The following is a 24,614-nucleotide window of genomic DNA, read 5'->3' on the forward strand; positions in this document are numbered from 1 at the left end:
TCAAAGCATCCCCACTCCATCTTTCCAAACACCCACCTCGCCACTCAATGGCCACCTCCGGCAGCTACCCCCACTGTACACATAATTGAGTAATGATTACTTCAAATTGTGAAGTCATTAATTACCTCCCAGGAACAGGAGCCCGCCAATAACCGAGACCTAGGGTCATGTCTAGGGCTGACTCCCCTCCTGTGGCTAAATTAAACCTAGACCCAGTCCCATCATTGACACAAACCAGGCCCACCTCCTCCAGCAAATTCTCCACAACCCGACCATTACTATCTGTCCACAAACTGCCCCATACCATAAATTTAGCACACACACCCATACTCCCTCCCTCCCTCCCTATCCCTCCTGGTGACCTCATATCCCTGCAGCACAAAGTCCAAATTGCAAGTCCTGAATACATATCACATCTGGTCACTCAGGCCTACCTACAATGAAGCTTTTCAATTCTTGACCATTCGCTATCAAACTTCAGGTGTTCCACTCTAGGATTAAAACCATTATAGCAGTCAACCAATACATTGACTCTGACGAGGTGGGAGCTCTCCTGAGAGTTCAGCACTCACAGATCCCCATGTCAGCCCCTTAATATTCAGAAATTTTGCTGCAGCCTTTACACTAATACCAGTCTTCACTCACTTTTCAGTCATCTGGGCCGTGCGGTTAATCACTGCATAAAAGAGTCACCAAATTTTATTTTCTAAAAAAAAAAGAAAAGAAATCTCTTACATAGTTGTAATACTGGAAAACTTCCATTGACCCGCATTCACAAGCAATACGTTCAGTGCAGATGAAAAAAAAGAAATTCTCTTTTTTTAGCTAACATTATCTAACAATTAGTAGCTAGGCTAATGTTATTATCTCATTATGCTGTTCGAGCTTGGCATATTCAATATGAAATTTTGGTCAGTGAAGAGCTATAGAAGAACCCCGCTGGCCAATACTCACTTTTTCAAGAGTATGCTGTGTCATCCACAAAACTACTAACTAGAATACATACTAATGACACAGTGTTATAGAACTCTTGGTAATGACACAAGGGTAGTTTGCAGTTGTGTCAAACACACATGAACAAGAGAGAGAGAGTACCAACCACCAAACAGAACTATGTTGGGCAGCCAGTGAGAATGAATGAGTTGTGGTATGCACTCTAAACATGGCTTTTGAAACACTCATCAAAAAGCATAAGGAAAAAAGGTCATAAATCAAAAGGGCACTTTTAGATCCTTTGAAAAAAGGACAGGCGCTGCAGTGTATATCACCCCGGCCTTGGGCACGCCACTGTTACACACATTCATCCGGGACCTATTTTGCTCTACACATTTATTTATTTAATGCATTTAAAAAAGCATTTGCCATTTTATAGTAGACTATATGCCATGTCACCGAACATAACAGAATATTGTTTTACCTCTAGAAAAATAGGAAATAAATGATTCTTCTGTTGTCTTCTGTAGATATAAACAGAAATGTGATGAGCTGGAGGTGAAACAGAAGGATTTCTCCTATCAATACAGCAATCTGGAAAAGGAGAAGAAAGATATTGTGCTCTACCTGAAACAAACACTAACTCAGAAAAAAGATGAGGTTTTAGATCTCTCTGAACAGCTTTTGGGTCTCCAGAAAGCCAAGGAAGCAGAAAAGGCATCCTTGGAGAAGCAGCTGGCTCAGCTTCGTCAGGATTTCCAGGAAAAGAAAGACCAGCTCACATCGGAGAACATGGTCCTGGGTGCGGCATCCAACTCAAGCCTCAGAGAATTTCATCACAAATGCAGGCCACACCCACACACAGGGACAAACAGACATTGACACAATGTGTGTGTGTGGCCTGAATTTGTGTGGGGAACACAAGACCCACAACACACTTGCAGCACACAATGGCACACAGTAGAATATCCAGTGTTAATTCAATGTTAATTCAACTGAAACAGAGTTTGTATGATTACACTGGACATAGTGGATTCATATAAACTCTGTAAGATTTGATTTAACACTTTTAACATTTGAACATTTTACTGTACATGCATAGCAAGTGGCAGACTGAAGACAGGCAACATGCATACATTCAGCATGGGACATACAAAATACATTCACTAAAACAAACTCAATTCAGAGTGGACAGAGTAAACAGCACACATATTGAAGACAGCAGACTTCTGCAGGACGTATATTGCAGAAAACCCTGCTATTAGGAATCAAGCAGCACATGCTAACAGAGAAAAAACATTTGTTCCATGTTGTGATTTAAATGGAAGACACTCTAGTGTCAATAGGTAGGAGGTGTTTGGGTGGTAGGCTCCATGAGCTCAGACTGTGTTCTTTCTTCTTAGTGGGAAAGCTAGCCTCTTTAGACGAGTTCCGCATGCAGAAAGAGGAACTGATGGAACGCCTTGCAATACAGGAGGAGCAGTTGAAGACACAAAGTAAGGAGCACCAACTGGCCATCCACAATTTGGAGAAGAAGAATGTGCTGGACCATGATAGGTCAGTGGAGCGATACCTATTGCATATTATCGCATTTCTATAGCCGTTTAGTTTTATTTTTGTTTCCCTCACAATTTGAAAATGTGTATTAACAATCATAGCTATCAATTCAGGAGAGCACAGAAAAACTCCTTGCAAGCATGTCAAGCACCACTTCCTGTCATACTACAGCTTGTAAATCAGGGTTGGACAGAAATTAATTGGAGGAAGGCACGTCTTGTGTAGCTTAAGAGGCACCCAATCAACAAGAAGGTCACTGGAAAACAATGACACACAGATCCATGCTGACTGAACCCTCCCAAACCCTAGGAGACGTGAATGCCAATGATGCATCGCCCTTCAGAGCCACCAGCCATAGTCAGCACTGACATGGTCAGGATTCAGTTCCGGGTCTTCTTCATGCACTAGAACTAGAACAGTGCTTTAGCCATTTGAGCCACCCAGTCAGCAGTCCCTGCAATGTAATTTATTTACAAAAACTGTAATAGTCAGTAGATACTCAGGCTTTCAAGGCTGTGCAGATTCATAAATACAACCAAGGCTGCAGTTTACTTGTTTCATTGTTTGGAGCTGCGGTTGTGGTGGAAACTGTGGTGTTGGTGTGATGCCTAAAAAATGACAACCAATGATCCTGTTAAGACTGCAGTAAAGCAATTAATTCAGAAATGAGGCAATACATTCAAAGTCAAAAGGGAGCCGTTTTCCCAGTAATACCAATATAACAGATTTTTAGATTTGAAGCACCTGATGTGTCTGATAGTTATTTATTTTTCTATTATTTCACTTATTGTTAGCCAGTTTGACACCACCTATGACACTGTTTCCCCAGTATTTCTCAACAAAATTACTGCATACCCTACATTAGGTATTGATTGATAAGCAAGTTTCAGTCGAGAAAGAACAGTTATAAAGTTAGTTATTTATAAGAAAGTCTTGGTACAAATATTAATGACTGATCAAACTGTAACATTTGTCATTGATAAGCAAGTGTTGGTACAGAAATGATCAAGTTGTAGCGTAGTTTCCAGGAAGGTAAAAAGATCTCTTTCTCTTTGACCCGGATAAGACTTACTGGCCCGATTGAGCAAGTGACAGATCATTGAACTGGCCCAAACCGATCTCATAGTGGCCCCGGGATAGTGGGCACTCCTTATTGTTGAGCCTTGCATTCATTGAAGTTTGAGCAGAGAGGAGGGCTGACTCTCATGCCATATTGCTTAAGAAGCATAACATGGTGCTTATAAGAGTAAGCGCCCTATACAGGGCTGTGCTTTTCAGATGATATAAAGCAAATTGTGAGAAGTATAAATGAAAGCGATAGCCGTTCTTAATAGATGACTCTTCCTTATGCATTTAGTCTCACAAGTGAAAATGTTCAATAAAGATAATGTACCTTCAGTTGTTCTTGACAAACTATGTAATGTTGCAGCATCAGCTGCTTGTGCAGTAGCTGCAGGACAACAACAACATCAATGCAGCAATCTCTAGAGTAGTTTTACCAATCTCACAAAATGTCTTGTGCATGACTTTGAATTTCTGTTTGAGTTATAACTACTTACGAATGTCTGCCTCGCTCCATGTTTGTCTCCTCACAGGGGTATTAATTGTCATCATTGTTTGGAGCTGAGGTGGTGGTGGGAGCTGTGGTGGTGATGCGATGCCTAAAAAGTGACAACCAAGGATCCTGTTAACACCGAAATTGGCCTTTTTCTCAAAACACCAAAAATTGATTCATAGCGTTTTGTGACAAAACTCTTAATTTATTTCAAGAGATAGGTAATTGGCCCTAAAAATCCAAATCTGTGCATGCCTAGTTAGAAGATGACTCCTCATGAGCTCAATTTGAATAATGCATTCTCACAACTGAAAAATGTACAGGTTGAAGATTAGCAACTGCAAACCCAGTTTCACACAACTTTCTTCATTTGGATTACATCCATCATAGTCATGGCCTTTTTCTATTTATGTACCTTGATTTGTCTGTGGAAAAATAGGTGGGGAAGCCTCAACCGGTTTAGTGGTTCCTGAGGAGGGAAAAAAAACAGAAATATAGTCCAGTTACAACTGCAGCTCCATGACAGATTGACCATACCTAATAACATGTTTAAAGCTAAATATTAACAAATGAAGACTGTTTGTGTTGGCTTTTTTTAGCTATTAAATATACTTACCGTTGCCAGTATAAGTCAGATCATTGAAATCCTCAATGTCAGTGACATTGTCATCACTCTCATCCTCAGTATATATTTTTTATTGATTCCTCTATTGAATACTAAGAAAATAAATTTCAAATTAAACCAGAAGTTAAATCAATATTTGCCAGAAGAGATACAGGTTGCAACAAGGTTGAGTAATTGTCCATATTGTCCCATTAACCCTGATCAGTGGTCGGCAAATTGTAGGGCTTTGACTATTATAAAGAAAATAATTACCTTCCTTTTCTTCTTTTGTAGGATGGTGAGGTGTCATCCTCGCTTTCAGTTTGAAGGTCACTTTGCTGCTCAGCCAATGATAATTTTGGCCTTATAACAAAATATGAATCTGATGGCAAAAAAGTAAAATTTTATTGAACAAGCAATATCACAAGCAGAAACAAATATCTTGGCAGCACTTAGTCATGTTGGGAGGAAAAAATGATTTGTAGAACAAAACAAAAAACCTGATTCCCAGTCAGTTTTCCTCTGTGCATCTATATGGAAAAACATTTTTTTTGTCTTATCAGAGATTCAAATTTCCCTCCAAACCCATACAGAAATCTGATATATGGCAGTATCACTTCCAGCAGCAACTTATTCCCCCATCCAAGTATTAACCAAGCTCACAACTGCATAGCTTCAGCCATTGAGCAGGAGCAGGGTACATGGTGGTATGGATGCTAGCTGTTGTTCGTAGCATTTTTACATGGAAGTGCTGGGCTTTGTTGTGATTACCTCAGGGGAATGAGTCCTATAGTGTGGGGGGAGAAAACAGGCCCCGGCCTGGGCCAGAAACGCCGGGGTCACTCTCTTCCACACTGTTGAATACCTCTTCAAAGTATGCACAATTCACAGAGTCTGATGTAACTGGGTTTATTGTAAGTGAATCAAAGATTACATACAAGAACCCGGGCTGATCTGCGCAGTTCAATACAAACAACAGTCATTCACAAAGCAAAGACAATACATCCAATCATTCCCCAAACACTCTAAAATCCCCAGGGGCTAAACACTTCTTTTTTATCCACTTTTGCTAGCCCCTCCTGTTGTGGAGCTTAAACTTGGTACTTCCCACTTGTTCGCTTTGTTTCTTAGGCTCTATTCTTGACACCATTATCTTCCAACTCCCAGACACCATTATTTTCGAGCCCCCTCCTTTCTTTATTTTAAAAAATAGGTACTCCCTTCTCCCATCTAAATCTCCCTCCCCTTTCTATAGCAAAACATGTATTCAGCTCCCCAACTTCCTGCTGGATTTTATCTCTTACTACACATTTGTGTGAAAGGCCTAGTTTGCGTGACAGAAGCTGTGTTTACATTACGTATAGGCTTTTGCTGCATGTGTTTTGTATGTAGTGCTCACTTCTACAGATCATTAATATTTTGGCCAAGGTCCGGCCTTTGTTAGCTCTACACGCACTTCCTTTGTTAGTAGTATAATCCATCACGGTGGTGGTGGCTGGTGCTCTTAAATATATTTCTTTCCCACAATAGCTAAAGCAGATTGACCATGGGACCAGTCCCAAATCGAAAGCTTGGGAATGAGCTTGGAGAAATATGAGCAACAGACTCCAAAGGCAATCAAAAGCTTAGAATCAATACTAGATACTGACAGATCTTATACCTGCACTAAGGAAGCAATTGAACACACCTGAATAATCAGAAACACCAGTGAAGCCATTTGTCCCAAATATTATGTCACCCTGAAATGGGGGGACTGTATAAAATGGCCTGAAATTTCTACATGGTGAAACCAAAAATTATGTACTCTTTAATAAAATCAGCACTTTAAGCACATGTGAATTGTTTGATTAAAAATCTAAAATTGTGGAGTACAGAGCCAAAACAACAAAAACTGTGTCACTGTCCAAATACTTACTGACTGCACTGTATGTGACTGAGGACATGACATCAGAATATAGAATGTGAATGGTTTTGATGAAATAAAAAAAATTGTATGTAAATGCTGTAAATGAAACTTTCTTATACTTTTACTAAGGAAGCGATTGAATACACCTGACTAATCAGGAACATCTGAGAAGCCAACTGTCCAATTACTTTTGGTCCCCTAAAATGGGGGGGGGGGGGGCTGTATAAAAACGAATGTAATAAATACACAGACAACTGTATTTATGGGTGTAAATACCCTCAAATTAAAGGTGACAGTCTGCACTTTAACCTCATATTCATTGTTTCATTTCAAATCCAATGTGCTGGAGTAGAGAACCAAAAGAACAGTAATTGTCCACTGTCCAAATACTTACGGACTGCACTGTATATGTTAATATATGGCCATATATCATATTTCTATAAGGGAAACTATGTAGTACAACCTTAACTATTGATAAAGATGAAGCTGAAGATAAAGATGACCTTTTGAGGATCTCACTGTTACTGGATATTTTAGCCATTGTGTGTTTGGTACCTCCTGCTTCCTCACCGCCTTGCTAATTTCGCTCCCATTTTTGTATGGGGGCTAGCTGCACATTCCGTCACCAACCCAAAGAGCTGGGACGACAGAAACTTTTTTGTCTGAAAATTCCACAATGTGAAACATCCTGTTGTGCAAAAAGTAAATAAATTTTAAAAATTTCAGAAAAATGAAGGATGGGAGTAGAACATCATAATGAACTCAAGTGTGGCACATTATACAATGGATAGGGCAAATCTCACAATCTCATTGGTTAATAGCAGTGTTATATAACTGTATACCACAGCTATGACGTCTATGCTTCTTTACAGTTCAATTTCAATGATAACTCCGGGGCTAAGCAGTCATAGCCTATATCAAGTCAATACAAAAAAAGCGTTACATGTAGCCATTGCATCAATCACCTTGAAACAATATTGTCCAGGATCTCCAAGTAAGCAGGGATGCAGAGCTACACTAACCACTGCCTCCGCCACACCATGATCCAGAAACTACCTGGTGCGGGTCTTGAGGCGAGAGATTTATGTCCGTAAGCAGTGACAAGTGCGAGAGCCCTTTCCAGAGCTGTTATCGACCGAAACTCAGGGACTGGAGAAGGTGGAGCAGCGCTCGCCACACTTAGCAATGCGCCTCCTCCAACTTACAAAAAGAATAGACCTATGCAACGGGATCCCGATAATGTTGGACAGTTTTTCAGTGGTTGCACAATGGGAAAGTACAAATAAACATCAATAAGGCATAAACACCAGTTAGCTCACTAGCTAGCTAGTTTGGCGGAACAAAAGAGAGTTTACTAACGCTGCATAGCAACCACCTGGCACTACGTACGGGCAGCCAGGAACTACTTTCTTGTAAATTATTCTTGTAATGTTAATAAAAAATGTTTTAATTGGACTGTATCTATATTATCATATTTGATAACAGTTTTATAAACGGTGTATTTAATATGCTTGAGTATAAAGTAATACAGCAACTTCAGTGTTTTTAACTCTAAAAATGAGTAAAAAAATGTGAAAGGGAAGTTTAAGGAATTTAATAACCTACTATATTGATGAATATGATTGCCCTCCCCACACAAATGTTCTAGGTACTTGTTCATCCTGCACAAGGCTGGTGGACGGAGTCTATGCACACACAGAAAAAAAAAAACGTTTTATCTGAACTTTTATCTTATTCTTGAAAGAGACTGACATAAAACATAAGCTTAAATAAGACAATGCTTTTGTACGCCTTTGCATACAATAGATCCAAGAAAGTACATAAGCATAACAATTATGTTTTAACCATTTACTTTAAAAAATTTTTTTTTAATAGTTTATTTAAGAAGGGACAGTGCATATTAATCAACAACAAATGTAAATATGCCAAATTTAGCCAAAAGGCTCATTTTCATCTGTAGTCCCTGGCCAAAGTGTTATAAAAGATTACCACCAACATCAATATTGTACTGTTTTCAACTGACCTTAGTTATTAGCAAAGAAATCAAAAAAGTATAAATTCCACATACCCAAAGAGGTGCTGAATAATGGCAGTGAAGCTAATAAAAAGATGAAAACAGTTGTACACTGTTTTAACAGTTATTAATTAACTCAACAGACAGAAATTGGCAACAGCCATAAGAGAGTCTACATGTGCACACTAGTAGGCTATTGACCACCCAGCATGCAACAACAAGAAGTAATGATGGCAGCCTGGAGCTTTCCCCCAAACTACCTACACATAAGTACCTAACTACATCTCAACCCTGGTCTTCATGCAGGTACTTGCGGTGGGTATTTATGCACTAAATCCCAATGGAATGAGAAGGCAACCAGCATACCGGTGACCCACTCGAGACCATGAATGTGCCCCCGAGACAACTGCTCTGCCCGCTTTCACTGCAACGCTACCAAACAAAAAACGAAGAAATCCCAAAGGGGAAACGCTTCTTATTCCTCCTGGGGAAATTCTTCCAGGAAAACTAATTGCTGCATCCTGGACAACCAACACCCACCAGTTATTTGCAAAAATAACAAAAAATACCTCTTCTCACATAAAACAATACCAAGGGCTAAGACCACCCCCCCCCCCCCCCCCCATGTTGTGGAATAAGTGAAAACCGTAGTACACACGCGCTTCAATTCTTAGGTGTGAAGTAGAAGGATTCCAACAAAAGCATCCTTCTTCACTGGAAGCAGTAGGCCTACATACTTACAAACTGAATCAAGTGCAGGGGTGTACATCAAGACCGAGTTTAGATCAGAAAGCAGAAATATACCCAAATGAGTAGAAGCCAAAAGATAGTCAAAGTAATTTGTTTTCTCTTTAAATTCATTATAAACGAAGACCACAGTGCCCTCAACATCGACAATGTTTCTAACCACAGCTATTGTGTCACCAATGCGAACGGAATTGTCACCTTTTGAAGTTTTAATGCAAAAACACTCCAGAGATATCTCACTGTACTGATAGGTAGCATTACTAAAGCTAAGAGGGACAGGACCACGATTGTGTTCTTGTTTCAAACAATGTGATATTGGTTGACAGATGTCTTCTGCTATTCTGCAATCCATTTCTGATAAGCGACAAATAATTTGAGCTACAGGAAATTGTGGATTCCTTTCAAGTCTTTTCAGCTGCCCCAAATAGTTTTCAAATGGAAACCCTAATATTGCATCTAAATGCCCATGTTCTCTGACATCGTCTGCAAGGTGCACGAGGCCATGGATATTGTATGACATATACTGCATTCCATATGTCTCACCAAAATGTGAAACAAAGGTAATGAGCAAAGACTTTGCAAAGTCATTCAAGTCCATACACAGAGTTGGGCTAGCTAAGATGAACATGGCTGTGGAAAACAATATGAAATTTTGGAAAGTATATTTCGCAGCACAACTGGTCCTGAATACAACATGAATTGGCGCCACTGTCGCATTCCACTTACTGCTCTCATGCAGCCGTCTTGGTTTTCGAGCAAATTCAGTGGGGATATTGTCCTTCAGTTGTTGGAGATTTTCTGACACTTTATTTAGGTCCCTTGATTGTAATCTGGTCTTAGGCGGTCCACTTGACCACAGCACAACTAATTTTCGCATCACTCCTAGACATGCTAAATGCATATAATCATGTGGGAATTTTGACACCATGCCAATGTATGTATATGTCGGAGGGGATGTTTTTGTATGGTGCTCCTCATCAGTTGCCAATTTGAAACTTTCATCAGTCCTCTTTTGAGCATCTAATTCAGGGACTGACTGATTCTTCTGCCATGAGTTTCAACACCATCTCTTTCTCCCTCCATGCAGTCCTCAGTTTCAACACCATCTCTTTCTCCCTCCATGCAGTCCTCAATTTCAGCACCATCTCTTTCTACAGCCATATATTCCACCATTTCAACACCATCTCTTTCTCCCTCTATGCACTCCACCATTTCAGCACCATAATTCACCTTCAGTTGTCTCCTTTAAGAGTATGGAGAACTATTGGTGCTTAAATTTAAAAAAATTAATGAATAAATAAATAAACTAATTAATTAATTAATTGACAAATAAATACATAATTCAATACATAAATAAATACATATTTCCACATTTATTTATTTCCACTTTTATTAATTTATTTCCTCTTTTATTCATTTATTTCAGGATTGTTGAAACTGAAAAATAATTAAATCTGTCAACTTCACTCATCAAAGCCGGTTGGCAGAGTCTAATATCCAATTGGTTTAATTTCATTTTATTCATTTAATTTATCAATGCTAACTAACGTTTGCCAACCCATACCATAGGCATAACTTTAGCTTCTAAACGCTTTGCCCAAGTTCTATTTCACTGGCGCTGCAATGGGCCCATTTCACATCGCTATGGTCTCAGCCAGCGAAGCAGTGTACAATAACTTCTGGTTGTATTTATTGTAGGCAGCTATACTACACAAAACAACCTAGCTAAGTAAGATAATGGAGTTCACGTCACTTCAAGATCAACCAAAAATTAACATGAACAATGTTTGCCGGCTGACAGATTTACACAATAAAACCAAGGGGTCAAAACTAAAGAAAGGATATAAACTCTCTAGCTAATGAGCAGTTTATCTTCATTTAAGATAGACTAGCTACCAAGGTGACTGTAGTCCAAAATTAATTTAGCTAGCTAGCTAAGCTAGTTATCTAAAATAGCTAGCTAGCTCTAATCTTAAGCCTACGATGTAAGTTATATCACTGTCCATACAATACGTGTAGCATGCTTCCCAGAAATATATGTTATGCTCATTGATTGAACATAGGGAGAATTTACGCGTGTTGCTAATGTCAGCTCTGTCTGTAGTCTATCTTTCATCGCAGCAATTTTTACCGTGGGCAAGCGTGGTTAAATCCCTTCACATGAACTTTATAATATGTCGCTTGTCGCATCCATGTCCAGCTTTGCAAGTGAATATCAACAGCTGACGTCAGCTAGCTAACTTGTCTATTTAACATTTATTTATGTAATTATGTATTTATTTCTTTATTTGTCAATGTAATTATTTATTTCAGATCAGATTCAGATTCTTTAATGACCACACAACCAAGGCTGGTGGAATTTGTTAGCGGTACAGTATAGTAAAGAAAACAGCAGGGTCCCAACACTTAACGCCAACATCACAATAATTTATAACACAGTACAACATGGAACATCCCAGACAATTTAACACAGTACAATATGAGACATCATAGACACAGAGCATGACAGACAGCAGACAGGGGGACAGGTGATTAGCAGAGGGAGTTCCGAGTTCTTATGCCAGTGGGATAGAAACTGTTTTTGAAACAGGTTGTTTTTGTGGGCAATGTTCTATGGTGCCTTCCTGAGGGCAACTGAAACTGAAAGACGTGATGTGCTGGATGAGTGGGGTCGGAGATGATTTTCCTTGCCCTTTTCACTGTCCGCTTATGATGGAGAGTTTCAATTGATGGGAGGGGTGTACCGATGATTTTTGATGACCTGTTGACGATGCGTTGTAGTTTATTCCGGGAGTGGCTGTCCAAACTGCTGTACCAGACTGTTATGGATAAGGTGAGGATGCTTTCTATGATGTCAGAGTAGAAACAGAGCTTTCTCACTCAGACTTTTTTAAGCTGGTGGAGGAAGAATAATCTTTGTTGCGCTTTTTTGAAGATATAGTCTGTGTTGATGTTCCATTTAAGGTTATTGCTTATGTGAGTGCCAAGAAATTTGAATGAGGCAGTGATGGATATAGGCTGGCCAGAGACAAGTATGGGGGTTTTAGGGTGTGATTTATGTCTGAAATCAGTGATGAGCTCTTGTGTTTTTGATGAGTTCAAAAGGAGGTCATTGTTTGTGCACCAGGTGACTGCTTGGTTTATCTGTTCGCGGTATTGGGATTCATCGTTATTGGAGATGAGGCCAGTGATGGTAGTGTCATCTGTGTATTTATAAATATTGACGGAGCTGTGGTGGGATTTACAGTGATTGGTGTATAGGGAGAATAACCAGGGTGAGAGAATACAGCCCTGAGGGGCTCCTGTACTGAGGGACAGAGGGCAGAGAAATGTGTTTTTGGTTCATTGTTAAATAGCTAGTAGTATGTTACAACTTTTAGATTAGTGAGTCGACATACCCCAAGGGTATTCCCAGCCGGACAGAATATCCACTAGCGAGCTAGCTTTAGCATTGTAATAGGAACAAGGTTTCACATGTAACATTAGCTAAATAGTTAAATGTGTGGTTTTTACATCAATCAATCAATCAAATTTTATTTATATAGCGTATTTTACAACAGTTGTCACAATACGCTTTACAGACAACCCTAGCCTAAACCCACACAGGAGCAAGCCTAAGGCAACAGTGGCAAGGAAAAACTCCCTGTGGCAGATGGGGAGAAACCTTGGAAGGAACCAGGCTCAAGGGGGAAACCCATCCTCCTCTGGTCGGCTCAGGGTGCCGACTGGTGACCAGCATGTCAGCCAGTTTATGCACAAGATATGATATGTGATGTGGCTCAGATGATGGGTGGGGCCGGGTGGCGGTGATGGGGAACAGCAGGTGGCGGCAGATGTGGGCAGGGTGGAGGCAATGACGAAGGAGGGGCTGGACCGCAGAGGTGGGGGAGACCAGACGACTCTCGAAGCACTCTCGAGGGTTGGGGCAAGAGCCCCGCCGGCAGCATGGGGAAGAGGGTGGAAACGGCAATTAGGGAATTTGCAATATAGCAGACAGTGAGTAAAGTGCCAGTGGTATGTATTGGGGGGACCCCGCCAGGAGTAGAATATGGCTTCATATCTACTAGGACAGGGATGGAGAGCCCATGCAGTCATGAGGGGTAGACAACCATACCCGCCTATCAAGAGCCAGCCCATGTAAAGTCAGGTCACAGCTGATTGACAGGTGACAGTAAGGAAAGGATTGCCACCTACAAAGCTCTATGACTACAGGCTTCTCGCACCCTGTCTCCAGACTACAACTGATTGTAAGCCTGAGCATAGAGGTGCGTTTTTAATCTAGATTTAAATATTGAGACTGTGTCTGACTCCTTTATACATTTTGGAAGCTGGTTCCACAGTAGTGGGGCCCTGTAGGAGAAAGCCCTACCACCTTTTAGGTTCTTGGAAATTCTTGGGACTACCAAGTAGCCTGCGTCTTGAGATCGGAGTGACCTTGTGGGCTTATAAGGTAGGAGCAGGTTCGATATGTACACAGGTGCACGTCCATGCAGAGCTTTAAAAGTCAGGAGCAAAACCTTGAAGTCTATCCTATGCTTAATGGGTAGCCAGTGAAGCGACGCTAGTACTGGTGTAATGTGCTCATACTTCTTAGTTCTGCTCAAGATACGAGCAGCTGCATTCTGCACAAGCTGGAGACTCTTTAACGAGTTATTAGGGCAGCCAGAAAGCAGGGCGTTACAATAGTCTAACCTAGACGTAACAAACGCATGGATCAATTTTTCAGCATCCCCGACTGACAGGAAATGTCTAATTTTAGCTATGTTGCGCAGCTGAAAGAAGGCAATTCTAGATATGTTTTTTATATGGGTGTCAAAAGATAGATCAGGATCAATGGTGACACAAAGGTCTTTAACGACCATATTAGGTTCAGCCAAACAACCATCACAGTTTAAGGTGAGAGTAGACAATTTCTCAATTTTGGGACCTAAAACCAACATTTCAGTCTTGTCTGAATTTAGGAGCAGAAAATTTGAAAGCATCCAAACCTTGATATCTACAATACAGGCCTCTAACCGTGAAAGCGGCAGTGCTTCGCCAGGTTTCATTGAAATATAAATCTGGGTATCGTCCGCATAACAGTGGAACTCTACGCCATGTGCCCGGATAATATTGCCAAGTAGTAGCATATATTACATTACATTACATTCATTTGGCAGACGCTTTTATCCAAAGCGACGTACAAAAAAAAAAGTGCATATCATGGTCGTAGACAACTGCTGAACACGGGTTCAGTAAGGTACAATACTTATTTTGTACAGCTATTTCTAGCCGAGAACAATGAACACTATTCTGGACTAACATCTGAAAAGCCAACTAGGCAGAAGAATAAGCTACAGTATTAGGACAAATACAAATTACCAAGAAGTGCAGGGATGGGGCAACATGTAACAAGTGACAGGAAAAAGGTTTTTTTTTTTTTTTTTTTTAATTATTATAAAAGAGTGAAATATACAGCGTGGTGGTGGTTAGTCTAGGTATAGTCTGAAGAGATGAGTCTTCAGGCCACGGCGGAAGATGGGTAGTGAGGGGGAGGTTCGGAGAGGGACGGGGAGTTCGTTCCACCACTGGGGAGCTAGGGTGGAGAAGCTCTGTGATCCCTTTGGGCGGGTGGGAGGGGTTACAAGGCGCCCTGCTGCCGCAGAGCGGAGTGGTCGAGCAGGCACATAGAATTGAGTCATGTCCTGCAAGTAGATGGGGGCTGTCCTGTTGGCAGCAGTGTAGGCAAGGGTCAGGGCTTTGAACCGGATCCTGGCAGCGACCGGCCAGTGGAGTGATCGCAGGTTGAGGGAGGTTGTAGATGAGTCGGGCAGCGGCATTCTGAATCGTCTGTAGTGGCTGTATGGCACAAGCTGGCAGGCTTGCAAGGAGAGAGTTGCAGTAATCAAGGCGAGAGGTCACCATAGCCTGGACGAGCAGCTGGGTGGAGTGCGTCGTCAGGTATGGTCGAATCCTCCTGATGTTGTACAGGAGGAATCTGCAGGACCGTGATGTTGCCTTGATGTGCTCCTTGAGGTCCAGTTAGTCATCCAGGACCACCCCCAAGCTCTTGGCAGAGTGAGAGGCAGTCACTGTGGTGTCATCAACCGTGATTGAGAGTTCACGAAGCAAGGAGGTCTTGCACGGGAAGAAGAGCACCTCAGTTTTGTCGAGGTTGAGCTTCAGATGGTGGCTGGCCATCCAGGTGGAGATGTCAGCCAGGCAGGAAGAGATCTTATCATTGACCTGTGTGGCCGAGGGGGGGAAGAAAAGAAGAGTTGTGTGTCATCTGCATAACAATGATAGGAAAAGCCATGTGAATTAATGACTGAGCCAAGAGATCTGGTGTATAAGGAGAACAGCAGAGGACCCAGTACAGATCCCTGCGGCACTCCCGTATCAAGTGGATGAGAAGCAGAGGCAGACCCCTTCCAGGTGACCTGGTAGGTCCTATCTGCAAGATATATAGCGAGAAGAGTACTGGTCCTAGTACTGATCCTTGTGGAATACCGTATTTCATTATTGAGGAGCTGGACTCATCTTCTTTTAATTTGACAAACTGTTTCCTGTTACATAGGTATGATCCAAACCATGCGAGTGCCTGTCCATGAAGTCCAACACAGGTCTGGAGTCTGTCCAGAAGAATTCCATGGTCAATTGTATCAAAAGCTGCACTCAGATCGAGGAGCACAAGAACCGACACAGAGTTACGGTCGGCTGACAGTAGTAAATCATTTGTAACCTTGATAAGTGCGGTTTCTGTGCTGTGGTGGGGTCTAAACCCAGATTGGAATACTTCATGGATACCGTTAGAGCTAAGGTATGCACTTAGTTGCTTAGCAACAATTTTCTCCAATAATTTTGAAAGAAATGGAAGGTTTGAAATAGGTCTATAATTTTCCAATTTATCGGGTTCTAGGTTTGGTTTCTTCAATAATGGCTTAATGACTGCCACTTTTAGTGACTCAGGTACGTATCCTGTGACTAGGGATGTGTTAACGATTTTTAGTATATGCTGGCCTAGTACTGGAAATAGTTCTTTAATCCAGTTTGAAGGAATAGGATTGAGTATACAGGTTGTCGGTTTTGAAGACATAACTAATTCAGATAACTCAACCATGCTAATGGGCATAAAACAGCTTAGTACCGCTGTTTGTAAATCTTCCTGTTGTAACCAGGTGCGGGGCTGTTTATTAACATGAACAGAAATAGTGCATGATGGAGACAGTTTGGAAATCTGGTCTCTAGTGGCCTCAATTTTCTGATCGAAGAAGTTCATGAAGTCATTGCTGCTAAGATTGGAGGGATAAGATGAAAACTCTGATGATTGTTTTTTAGTTAATTTATCCACAGTGCTAAATAGAAATTTTGGGTTATGTCTATTTTGTTCAATTAGTTTTGAGAAAAAGGCAGATCTAGCAGAAGCAAGAGCTTGCTTATACTGAAGAAAGCTGTTTTTCCATGCAAGATGAAATACTTCTAGCTATGTTGACCGCCATTTTCGCTCTAATTTTCTAGTAGACTGCTTCAGGGCCCGGGTGGTATCGTTATACCATGGAGTGTGCTTTTTCTGACTAGGGTTTCTTCTTTTAAGGGGGGCAACAACATCAAGAGTGTTCCTGAGGGTAAGGGTTAGCTGGTTAGTCAATTGGTCCAGAGCGGCTTCATCAGCATTTTCATCAGCCTTTTCTTCTGTGGAGAGGAATGACTCCGGAAGCATATTTAAAAACTTTGGAATAACCTCAGGGTTTACTGATCGGCTGTAGTAATGCGTAGGCTCTGATACAGGAGGATTTGATGCCTTAATATTGAACGTAATAAGGAAATGATCTGATAGTATAGGGTTATGAGGTGCGATGGTAAGATTTACCACACTAATACCATGGGATAAAACTAAGTCTAAGTTATGGCCACGGTAGTGAGTAGGCTCACAAACATTCTGTACAAAACCAATGGAATCAATAATAGGGGCAAAAGCTGTTCCTAGGGGGTCACCATTTTTATCCACATGTATGTTGAAATCACCAACAATTATGACCTTATCTGCTGAAATTGCAAGATGTGATAAAAACTCAGCAAATTCCCTTAAGAAATCAGAATAAGGCCCAGGTGGCCTGTAAACAGACACAAGAAAAAAGGACTGCCCGCTAGCACTTTTATTAGCTAGATCGGGCTGTACACAGTTAGTAATAAGAACTTCAAAAGAGGAGAACATATATCCATGCTTAGGCGCTAGACTCAATAAGGACTGATAAATAGCTGCAACGCCTCCCCCTCTGCCTGATGGACGTGACACCTGAGTACCTATGAAACCCACAGGAGACGCTTCATTAATCGCAACATATTCATCAGGTCTTAGCCAAGTTTCAGTTAGACATAATACACTGAGATTATGGTCTATTATCAATTCGTTGACAAGATCTGCTTTTGGAGTGAGTGATCTAACATTCAATAGTCCAATTTTTAAGGATGGTTCACTATGAATAATAGCAGCGTGCCGTGTTTTAATTACAATTAAGTTATCCGCATCAATTCCACGGTTAGCTTTACGTTTGGCATAGATGCGTGGAACAGACACAGTCTCAATATAACAGATATCAGAATCTAGTTTAAGAGTATTAATTAAAGGGGCTTTTGGAATACTATTTCTGTTAGCTAGCTCTGAAACGCACCATGCAGCCAGAGGCGTAGGGCCATATGTCTGGGACACAGGTATAAAGAAACGAGCAGGCAAAAACATAAGGTTAGAAGCCTGCAGCCTGGCCGGTGCCCTGATGTTGTGTCAGGATCTGGCCTTATTAAGACTAGCAACTATGTTGTTCGATAGGACACGAGAACCTCTCCAGCTCGGGTGGAGTCCGTCTCTCTTCAATAGGCCAGGCCTTCCCCAGAAATCAGGCCAATTGTTAATAAAGCCTATGTCACTAGATGAGCACCACTCCGACAGCCAGAGATTTAGCGAAGATAGCCTACTGTAGACCTCATCGCTCCTACGAGCTGGAAGCGGGCCAGAGCAAATTACTTCCTGACACATCTTTTTAGCCACTGCACACACCTATATAAAATTATTTTTGGTTACCTCCGATTGCCTCAATCGGATGTCGTTTGTGCCGACGTGGATACCAATCCTAGAGTATTTACGTTTACTTTTAGCCAGCACTTTTAAATTTGCCCCCAGGAATACACTGTACTATGGTCCCTGGCGTCTCTAACTCAGCTATTTTCTGTGCCAATTCTAAATTAAGCTGACACTTAGAACAAGTACCATTACTAGTAAAATTGGCAGCAGAGCTAAGACTAACCATGCAACAAACTATGCAGGGAATGGAAGCCATGATGCACTCTTACGGTATTTTCTTCAGTTGTTCGCGTCATTCGGTTTACAATTTACTTTGGCGAGTAATCCGGAGAAAGTAGTAAGGTGCTTATGATGCTTACTTAGGTTTTGTTTAAACACAAAAGCCCAAGATAGTGTCGATACACACTTGAAAGCACGATATTAGCCTGTAACAAAGTTTTTCGAACTCCTCGCTCTTTCAACCACAGACAGGAAACGACATCGTTGTAAAAAACAATTTTAGCTAGCTAATAAGGTTTGATACGTAAACCTATAAAACAATTTAAGTTCATTTTTGATACATTACGTTAATTTAGCATTATGATGACCAGGTGTCCCACTTTACATTGCACTGCAGAGCATTTTGACCCTTTTTCACTGGATCTTGCCCAGTACAGTTATCCAGCTAGCTAACTGTAATCCTGCTTCGTGATACAGGCCCCTGATCTATGGATGAAAACAAGCGTGTATCACACTGTGCACCACTCCCATTCATACAGGTCAGCCGACTGTGGTAGCAAGCTACTCTCTGTCATTTTGCCAGACTCCGAGATTGCAAAGAAAATAACGTGTTTGTACAAAAGCAGATTTATTTTTGTACGTCATTTTTAAATCCTCCTAACCATCCAATTAATGTCCAGGCGAGTAGATATTTGATTTTGATATGCAAGATTTGCACTTAATTTATTTTATGCCTAATTATAAAGTCAGGTCAGGATTAGGAATGCTGTGATTGAGCTTTCTTGTTAGCTAATTCCGACTGTTTTTGCTGACTGTTCATTTGCAAGTCAACGCAAATATTTTTTCTGGTACTGTTTTAAAATCCTGAATTGCTAAATCCTGAATTCAGCATCAGGCTGAAGCCACACTATACGCGGCGACGGCCGCCTGTCGCCGCGCCGCGTCCCCACAGTCGGCTGTTTGTGGGCGTGTCACCTATTTTTGACAGACAGTTGTGTTCGTTAAATGTTGACCGGGTTTAATATCGTGTTTCATATTCATTGTCCTGTCTGAATAAAAATCATTTTTGCAGTAACCTAGATCTGAAAGATGTTAGTCAGCTGCCTAACTAGGCTGTTTAAAGTCTAGCTAGTTAGTAACAACCAACAACCAACAACAAAAACACTGTCTGGCTAATTAGCTAGACAATGCCTTCAAAGTTATATCTGGTTAGCTAGCTAGGTGGCTGGTAGAAACGAACAACTAGCAACTAATACATTAGGAAGATTTGTTTTGTTCGTTATTGTTTGTTGTTACTCACTATAGCTAGACATTAGACAGCCTAGCTAGGCAGCTTATTAACATTTTTCAGAGCTAAGTTACTGCAAAAATGATTTTTATTCAGACTGGACAGTGATAGTAGCTAACGGCGATAACTACATTGCAGAGCCACCGACAATTTCAGAGACTTTTTTCCACGCTGCGTTCCTCTTATCAATGTCTCTGTAGGAGATTTTATTGAGTTTGGAAACCAGATACGGCAATTACGAGTTAGGTCCTCCATTGTGGAACGATAGAATGTGGAACTAAAATGAGAAAAAAATAGGGACAATTTACTTGACGGATCATTAGATCAAATCAGATTAGTTACCGCGACGCGGCGAGGGGGTCAAAGTTGATTTTTTGCCATCTCCCCCGCGGCCTCGCCGCCTCTCGCCGCGCCACCGGCAATCCCAACATGCCTTGCGGGGTCTGGCCGCCACCTCTCATTCAAAATGAATGGAGGCGGCGCCGCCGCGCGGCGGGGCCGCGTATAGTGTGGCTTTACCGTTTCTGAGGTGGTCGGATGACTTGCAGCGCGCGAAGGTCGCACGGTCTGTCAAAGCGTCACTTTTTTTTCTTCAGCCACCGAAAGACAAGGAAAAGGTAGGTAGCGACGCTTCAAATATTACAAAAATACCATAGTGTTAACCAGTGTTTTAACTGGACCAAAATAAGTGCCGGTACCTACTCCTCAAAATACATACTGTTTAAAATAAATTAATGTTGGTAATCAAAAGAAGAGTCGATACTCATACAAGTCCCGACAGCTCCTGCCCATCTCAAGCACTGGCGTTAACTATCATTCGGTGATGACAACTGGCGGATTCTAACTCCGTTCGGGCAAGTGGAATGCCTCATGCAGTTGTCTGATCGGACAAGTAAAAAATAAATGTGATAAATATGTAACGTTATCTGAAAATAAACAGTGTTTGTTTGAGCCGAAGCCGAACCTGTTTCAGTTGAGCTACGTATGTGCCTACCATTTTTTAAAATCTAGAGCTACTGTTATAACGGCCGCAAAATGTTGGCAAATCGCCAAAACAGCGCGAAATTAAAAAAAAGGCATTTAAAATGTTTGAGTGATTCAACTACTTCCATTTCCTTGCATCTCCTTGTATCAAGAGCTCGTCAGAACTAAAAGGTAGATTTAGATATAAAAAAGTCTCAAGAGGTTATGTTTTCATAGTCTTAAACTTTTTTGCCTTTGCTACACCCCCGCCTCCCCCCCCCTTTCAGACACCCACCACCACACCAAGAGATCAATTCCACAGGAAACACTGCATACATACATGCAGCATGTAACATTCACATTTACAAACAGACATTTATACCAATAAATATACAAACATTCACGCAACAGAAAGGCTGGGCAGCTAAATACATACATACAGATAAAAATTGGACATATTCACGCCTATTCAATCAATCATCACTCTTACAAACCAATCCACACATATGTTTGGCCTGTTCATCTACTGTATGCTTGCACACCACAGGGCCAAATGACTTGAAACAATTTAGGAGACATTGGGTAGCATTGCTTATATTATGTTTAGCTACCTCACAATATTATATATATTTAGTTACTAGTTATGCTAGGTACATTCAACCATAGCTAGGTAACTAGCAAGCTACTCAAATACCGTGGTTATCCATTCAGTGGTCTGGGGGGAGATGTTTAAAATGTGTTTTTCATAAAATTCAAAATGGCAGAAGATCCAATATGGTGCAAATTATCAGGGGTGGGTGGGTTGAACTCAGCATGAACAAAAACAGAGGAAAAACGATGACGACTCTGGACCTGTTTAGCCTGTTGATGATGTTAGAGGGGTTAATGTACTGACCACAAATTTGACCCCTCATAATAGTGAAAAAACTAACAGATACAATAGGTGCCTACACACCTACAGTGCTTAGCCCCAAATAATAATAGTGAAAAAGCTAATGAATACAATAGGTGCCTACACACCTAGGGTGATTGGCCCTTAATAATAGTGAAAAAACAATAGGGTTGCGGCTAGCTACCGTTCCCCCAGCCACACTCAAAAAACATGTCGATAGTCATCTACTGCTTTGAACGCTGCACTAGCCGCAAAGGGCATCAATCAATCTCAGAAAATGAGCATCTAAGCATGTTTGCATACGCTGCTAACATTTGCTGCTCGCTGCATGCTGCCAACCTGCGTCTTCATGTGAGGTTCTGTTCACTGACTGATCCTGGCAATGCCATGACCAGCTCCGGGTTCTGCGTTAAATTGAGTCTTCTCAGCCAAAGCTGTCTCCTGACTGCTATACTCCCCTCTCCATCAGGATTGGTGCAGCTACCACAGCAGCTCCTATGGTTTCAAGGGCCACACTCAAAGCAATCTGTTGCTTTTGAATGATATATCGAGCTAAATGCTTTGTCCAAATACACAAGATAATGAGCATCTCAATTACTTTTTCTCTTGTTAACATTCATTTTTTTTCAAAAAAAATTTTCAGGTGTTGGGTACACTGACCCTTGAAAAGTACTCCTTTTCTGATCCCAGTATCATCAGGTGTTTATGCAATAGAAGTGGGATATCGATTTGGACTTCCTGATCTTCCTCATCTTGTACACATAGTTCTAAGATTTGGCAGTTGGATGATCTGCTGTTTGTGGGTTTCTGGTATTCCTCCTGTTTAGTAGGGGAGTTGTATTATATTGTCTGTTAGGTAGTGCACACTAGTGTGTGCACTGTAGTACCTGAAGCAGATCCATTCAGTGCCAAACCAAAAAGTGGTTCATTCAAACATATTCATTCAAATATTTAATCTAAATACAGGAGTTGTCCGGACTGTCCTGAATGAGCAACACACAATGCGTAGGGGAAGTTCAGTCAGGAAACTTTTGCTGCTGCCAACCAACAGTCAGCCGAAGCAATCACATTCTTATGCATTTCCATAATCAACCAATCACATACACAGAACACATTTTCTCATAGCCATTCAATCACATCACCGCATCACCAGATGGAGAGCCTTTTTAAACCAATAGTCAAACTTTTGCTTTTTCTTTGCTCAGCACCAAACCAAAAAATGTACTTATATATTCATAAAAAATGTATTGAATATAAATATGTGTTTTGTCCTGACTAAATTCTGTTAATCTTTAATTGTTGACACCAGGCCAGCTAGCAGAGAATGGGCTCCCCTCTGTTTCTGGGTTCTTCGCAAATTTACTTCTTTTCACAACAGTTTTTGTTAATTTTTTTTTTTACTTTGCTTGCTGGAATTTTCAAGTTCAGTTTTGTTACTGTCTTTTTTTTGTATTTCCTGTTTCTGTCAAGTGTTTTTGTTTTTGTCTATGCAAAAAGCAGAATAGAAATAATTTTAACCGAATTGATTTGATTTCAGAAGAGAGCATATGCTTGTCTGCACCCTTCAAAATCGACAGTGGATCCAGTATATGAGTGCTGATATAAATTGGGCATTCCAAATTAGGTGAAACCACAGCTGTTTCTATAAAATGGTAAAACATATCTGCATGTAAATCCCATGCAGTAAGATCTGATTGTGTGTAATTTTGTCTCATATTCAGATGTCAAATCCAAATACTTTAAGTATATAGGAAAAATAACAAATTTCACTCTACCATACATTTGGAGAGAGCTGTATTTGACAGTATTGTTAGAAAATGCATAACATGTCAGCCAGATGGGGGAAGGAGTTTTGCATATATTTAATGCATTTTCTAACTTTTTGGAGGACTACAACTGTTGTAAATTAAATTAAATTATGGGAAATTGAAGCTGAATTACAAATAATTAATTGCACATTCAATCTGAAGGGACATTCAATGCTAGCAGCTGGGTATGTTACCAAGTCCTTTAGCTGTACTACTGGAAAGTATTCTTTTGTTGCATATTGAGTATGTTGCACTGTTATAAACCCCTGAACTGAACTCCTACAGGGTGAAAAGAGAGATGCATCAACATATGGAGGCTACAGCAGCAGCGTTGAAGCTTGTCTCTGAAAGGAAGATCCCAGGCACAACAATGAGGGCAATCCATGAGAACATGTCAGTGACAGCTCAGTTGCATAGGCTTTCACACAAGATCCAAGTGCTGCTGGAAGAGAACCAGGTCCTGAAGGAAAGGGAGGAGCAACTCAAATCGGAAATGGCAGTGCTGAAACCTCTACTGAAGGAAGAAACAAGAAGGAACCTTAGCAACCAAAAGGTGGGTAATGAAATGCCTGTGTAGTGGAGAGATAGCAGGCAACTTGTTCAACCAGTCAACACAATTACTCTTTGGTGGCTACATGTGTGTGAATGTTTTTTCATGTATTTGCCTACAAGTGGAAGTAATGCAACTTTTCTCCTAAATAAATGGTCTTGGTAGTAATTCAAATATCACCTACTACATAACTTTGATTTTCTTTCCATTCTAAAGGGCTAAGCAATGCAAAGCAATGAAAGCTGCTCAACCCAAACATGACATTCCAAATACATTCACATGACAGCATTACCTGCGAAGCAACTCCTGGACCTGACTTGTTACTCAATCACTGAATCACACACTCACTCACGTTAATCAGGATGAAGATTCTCCACAAGGGGGAGCTATTAGCACTCAAGTAGCAGAATGGTGCTTTGCATGAATGACAGTGTGTGTCCTTGTTTGTTATATATAATCCATTTAAAACACAGGCTATTTTTCTGAAGCAATTCAGATTATGTAATTTGCTCAAGGGTAC

General features: G+C 40.9%; 1 protein-coding gene across 2 annotated transcripts in view; it reads left to right on the top strand.

The window, feature by feature from the left end:
- The window catches only part of cfap157 (cilia and flagella associated protein 157), a 129,997-nt gene that overhangs the window by 27,231 nt on the left and 78,152 nt on the right, over nt 1-24,614 (top strand). For both annotated transcript variants that reach the window (XM_035379690.1, XM_035379692.1), the window contains exons 2-4: nt 1,464-1,735; nt 2,337-2,490; nt 23,830-24,097. In XM_035379690.1, the coding sequence (XP_035235581.1) occupies nt 1,464-1,735; nt 2,337-2,490; nt 23,830-24,097 (694 nt within the window). The remainder of the gene's footprint in view (nt 1-1,463; nt 1,736-2,336; nt 2,491-23,829; nt 24,098-24,614) is intronic.

Source organism: Anguilla anguilla, chromosome 10 (assembly GCF_013347855.1).
Source record: "Anguilla anguilla isolate fAngAng1 chromosome 10, fAngAng1.pri, whole genome shotgun sequence".
NCBI classification, from domain to species: Eukaryota; Metazoa; Chordata; class Actinopteri; order Anguilliformes; family Anguillidae; genus Anguilla; species Anguilla anguilla.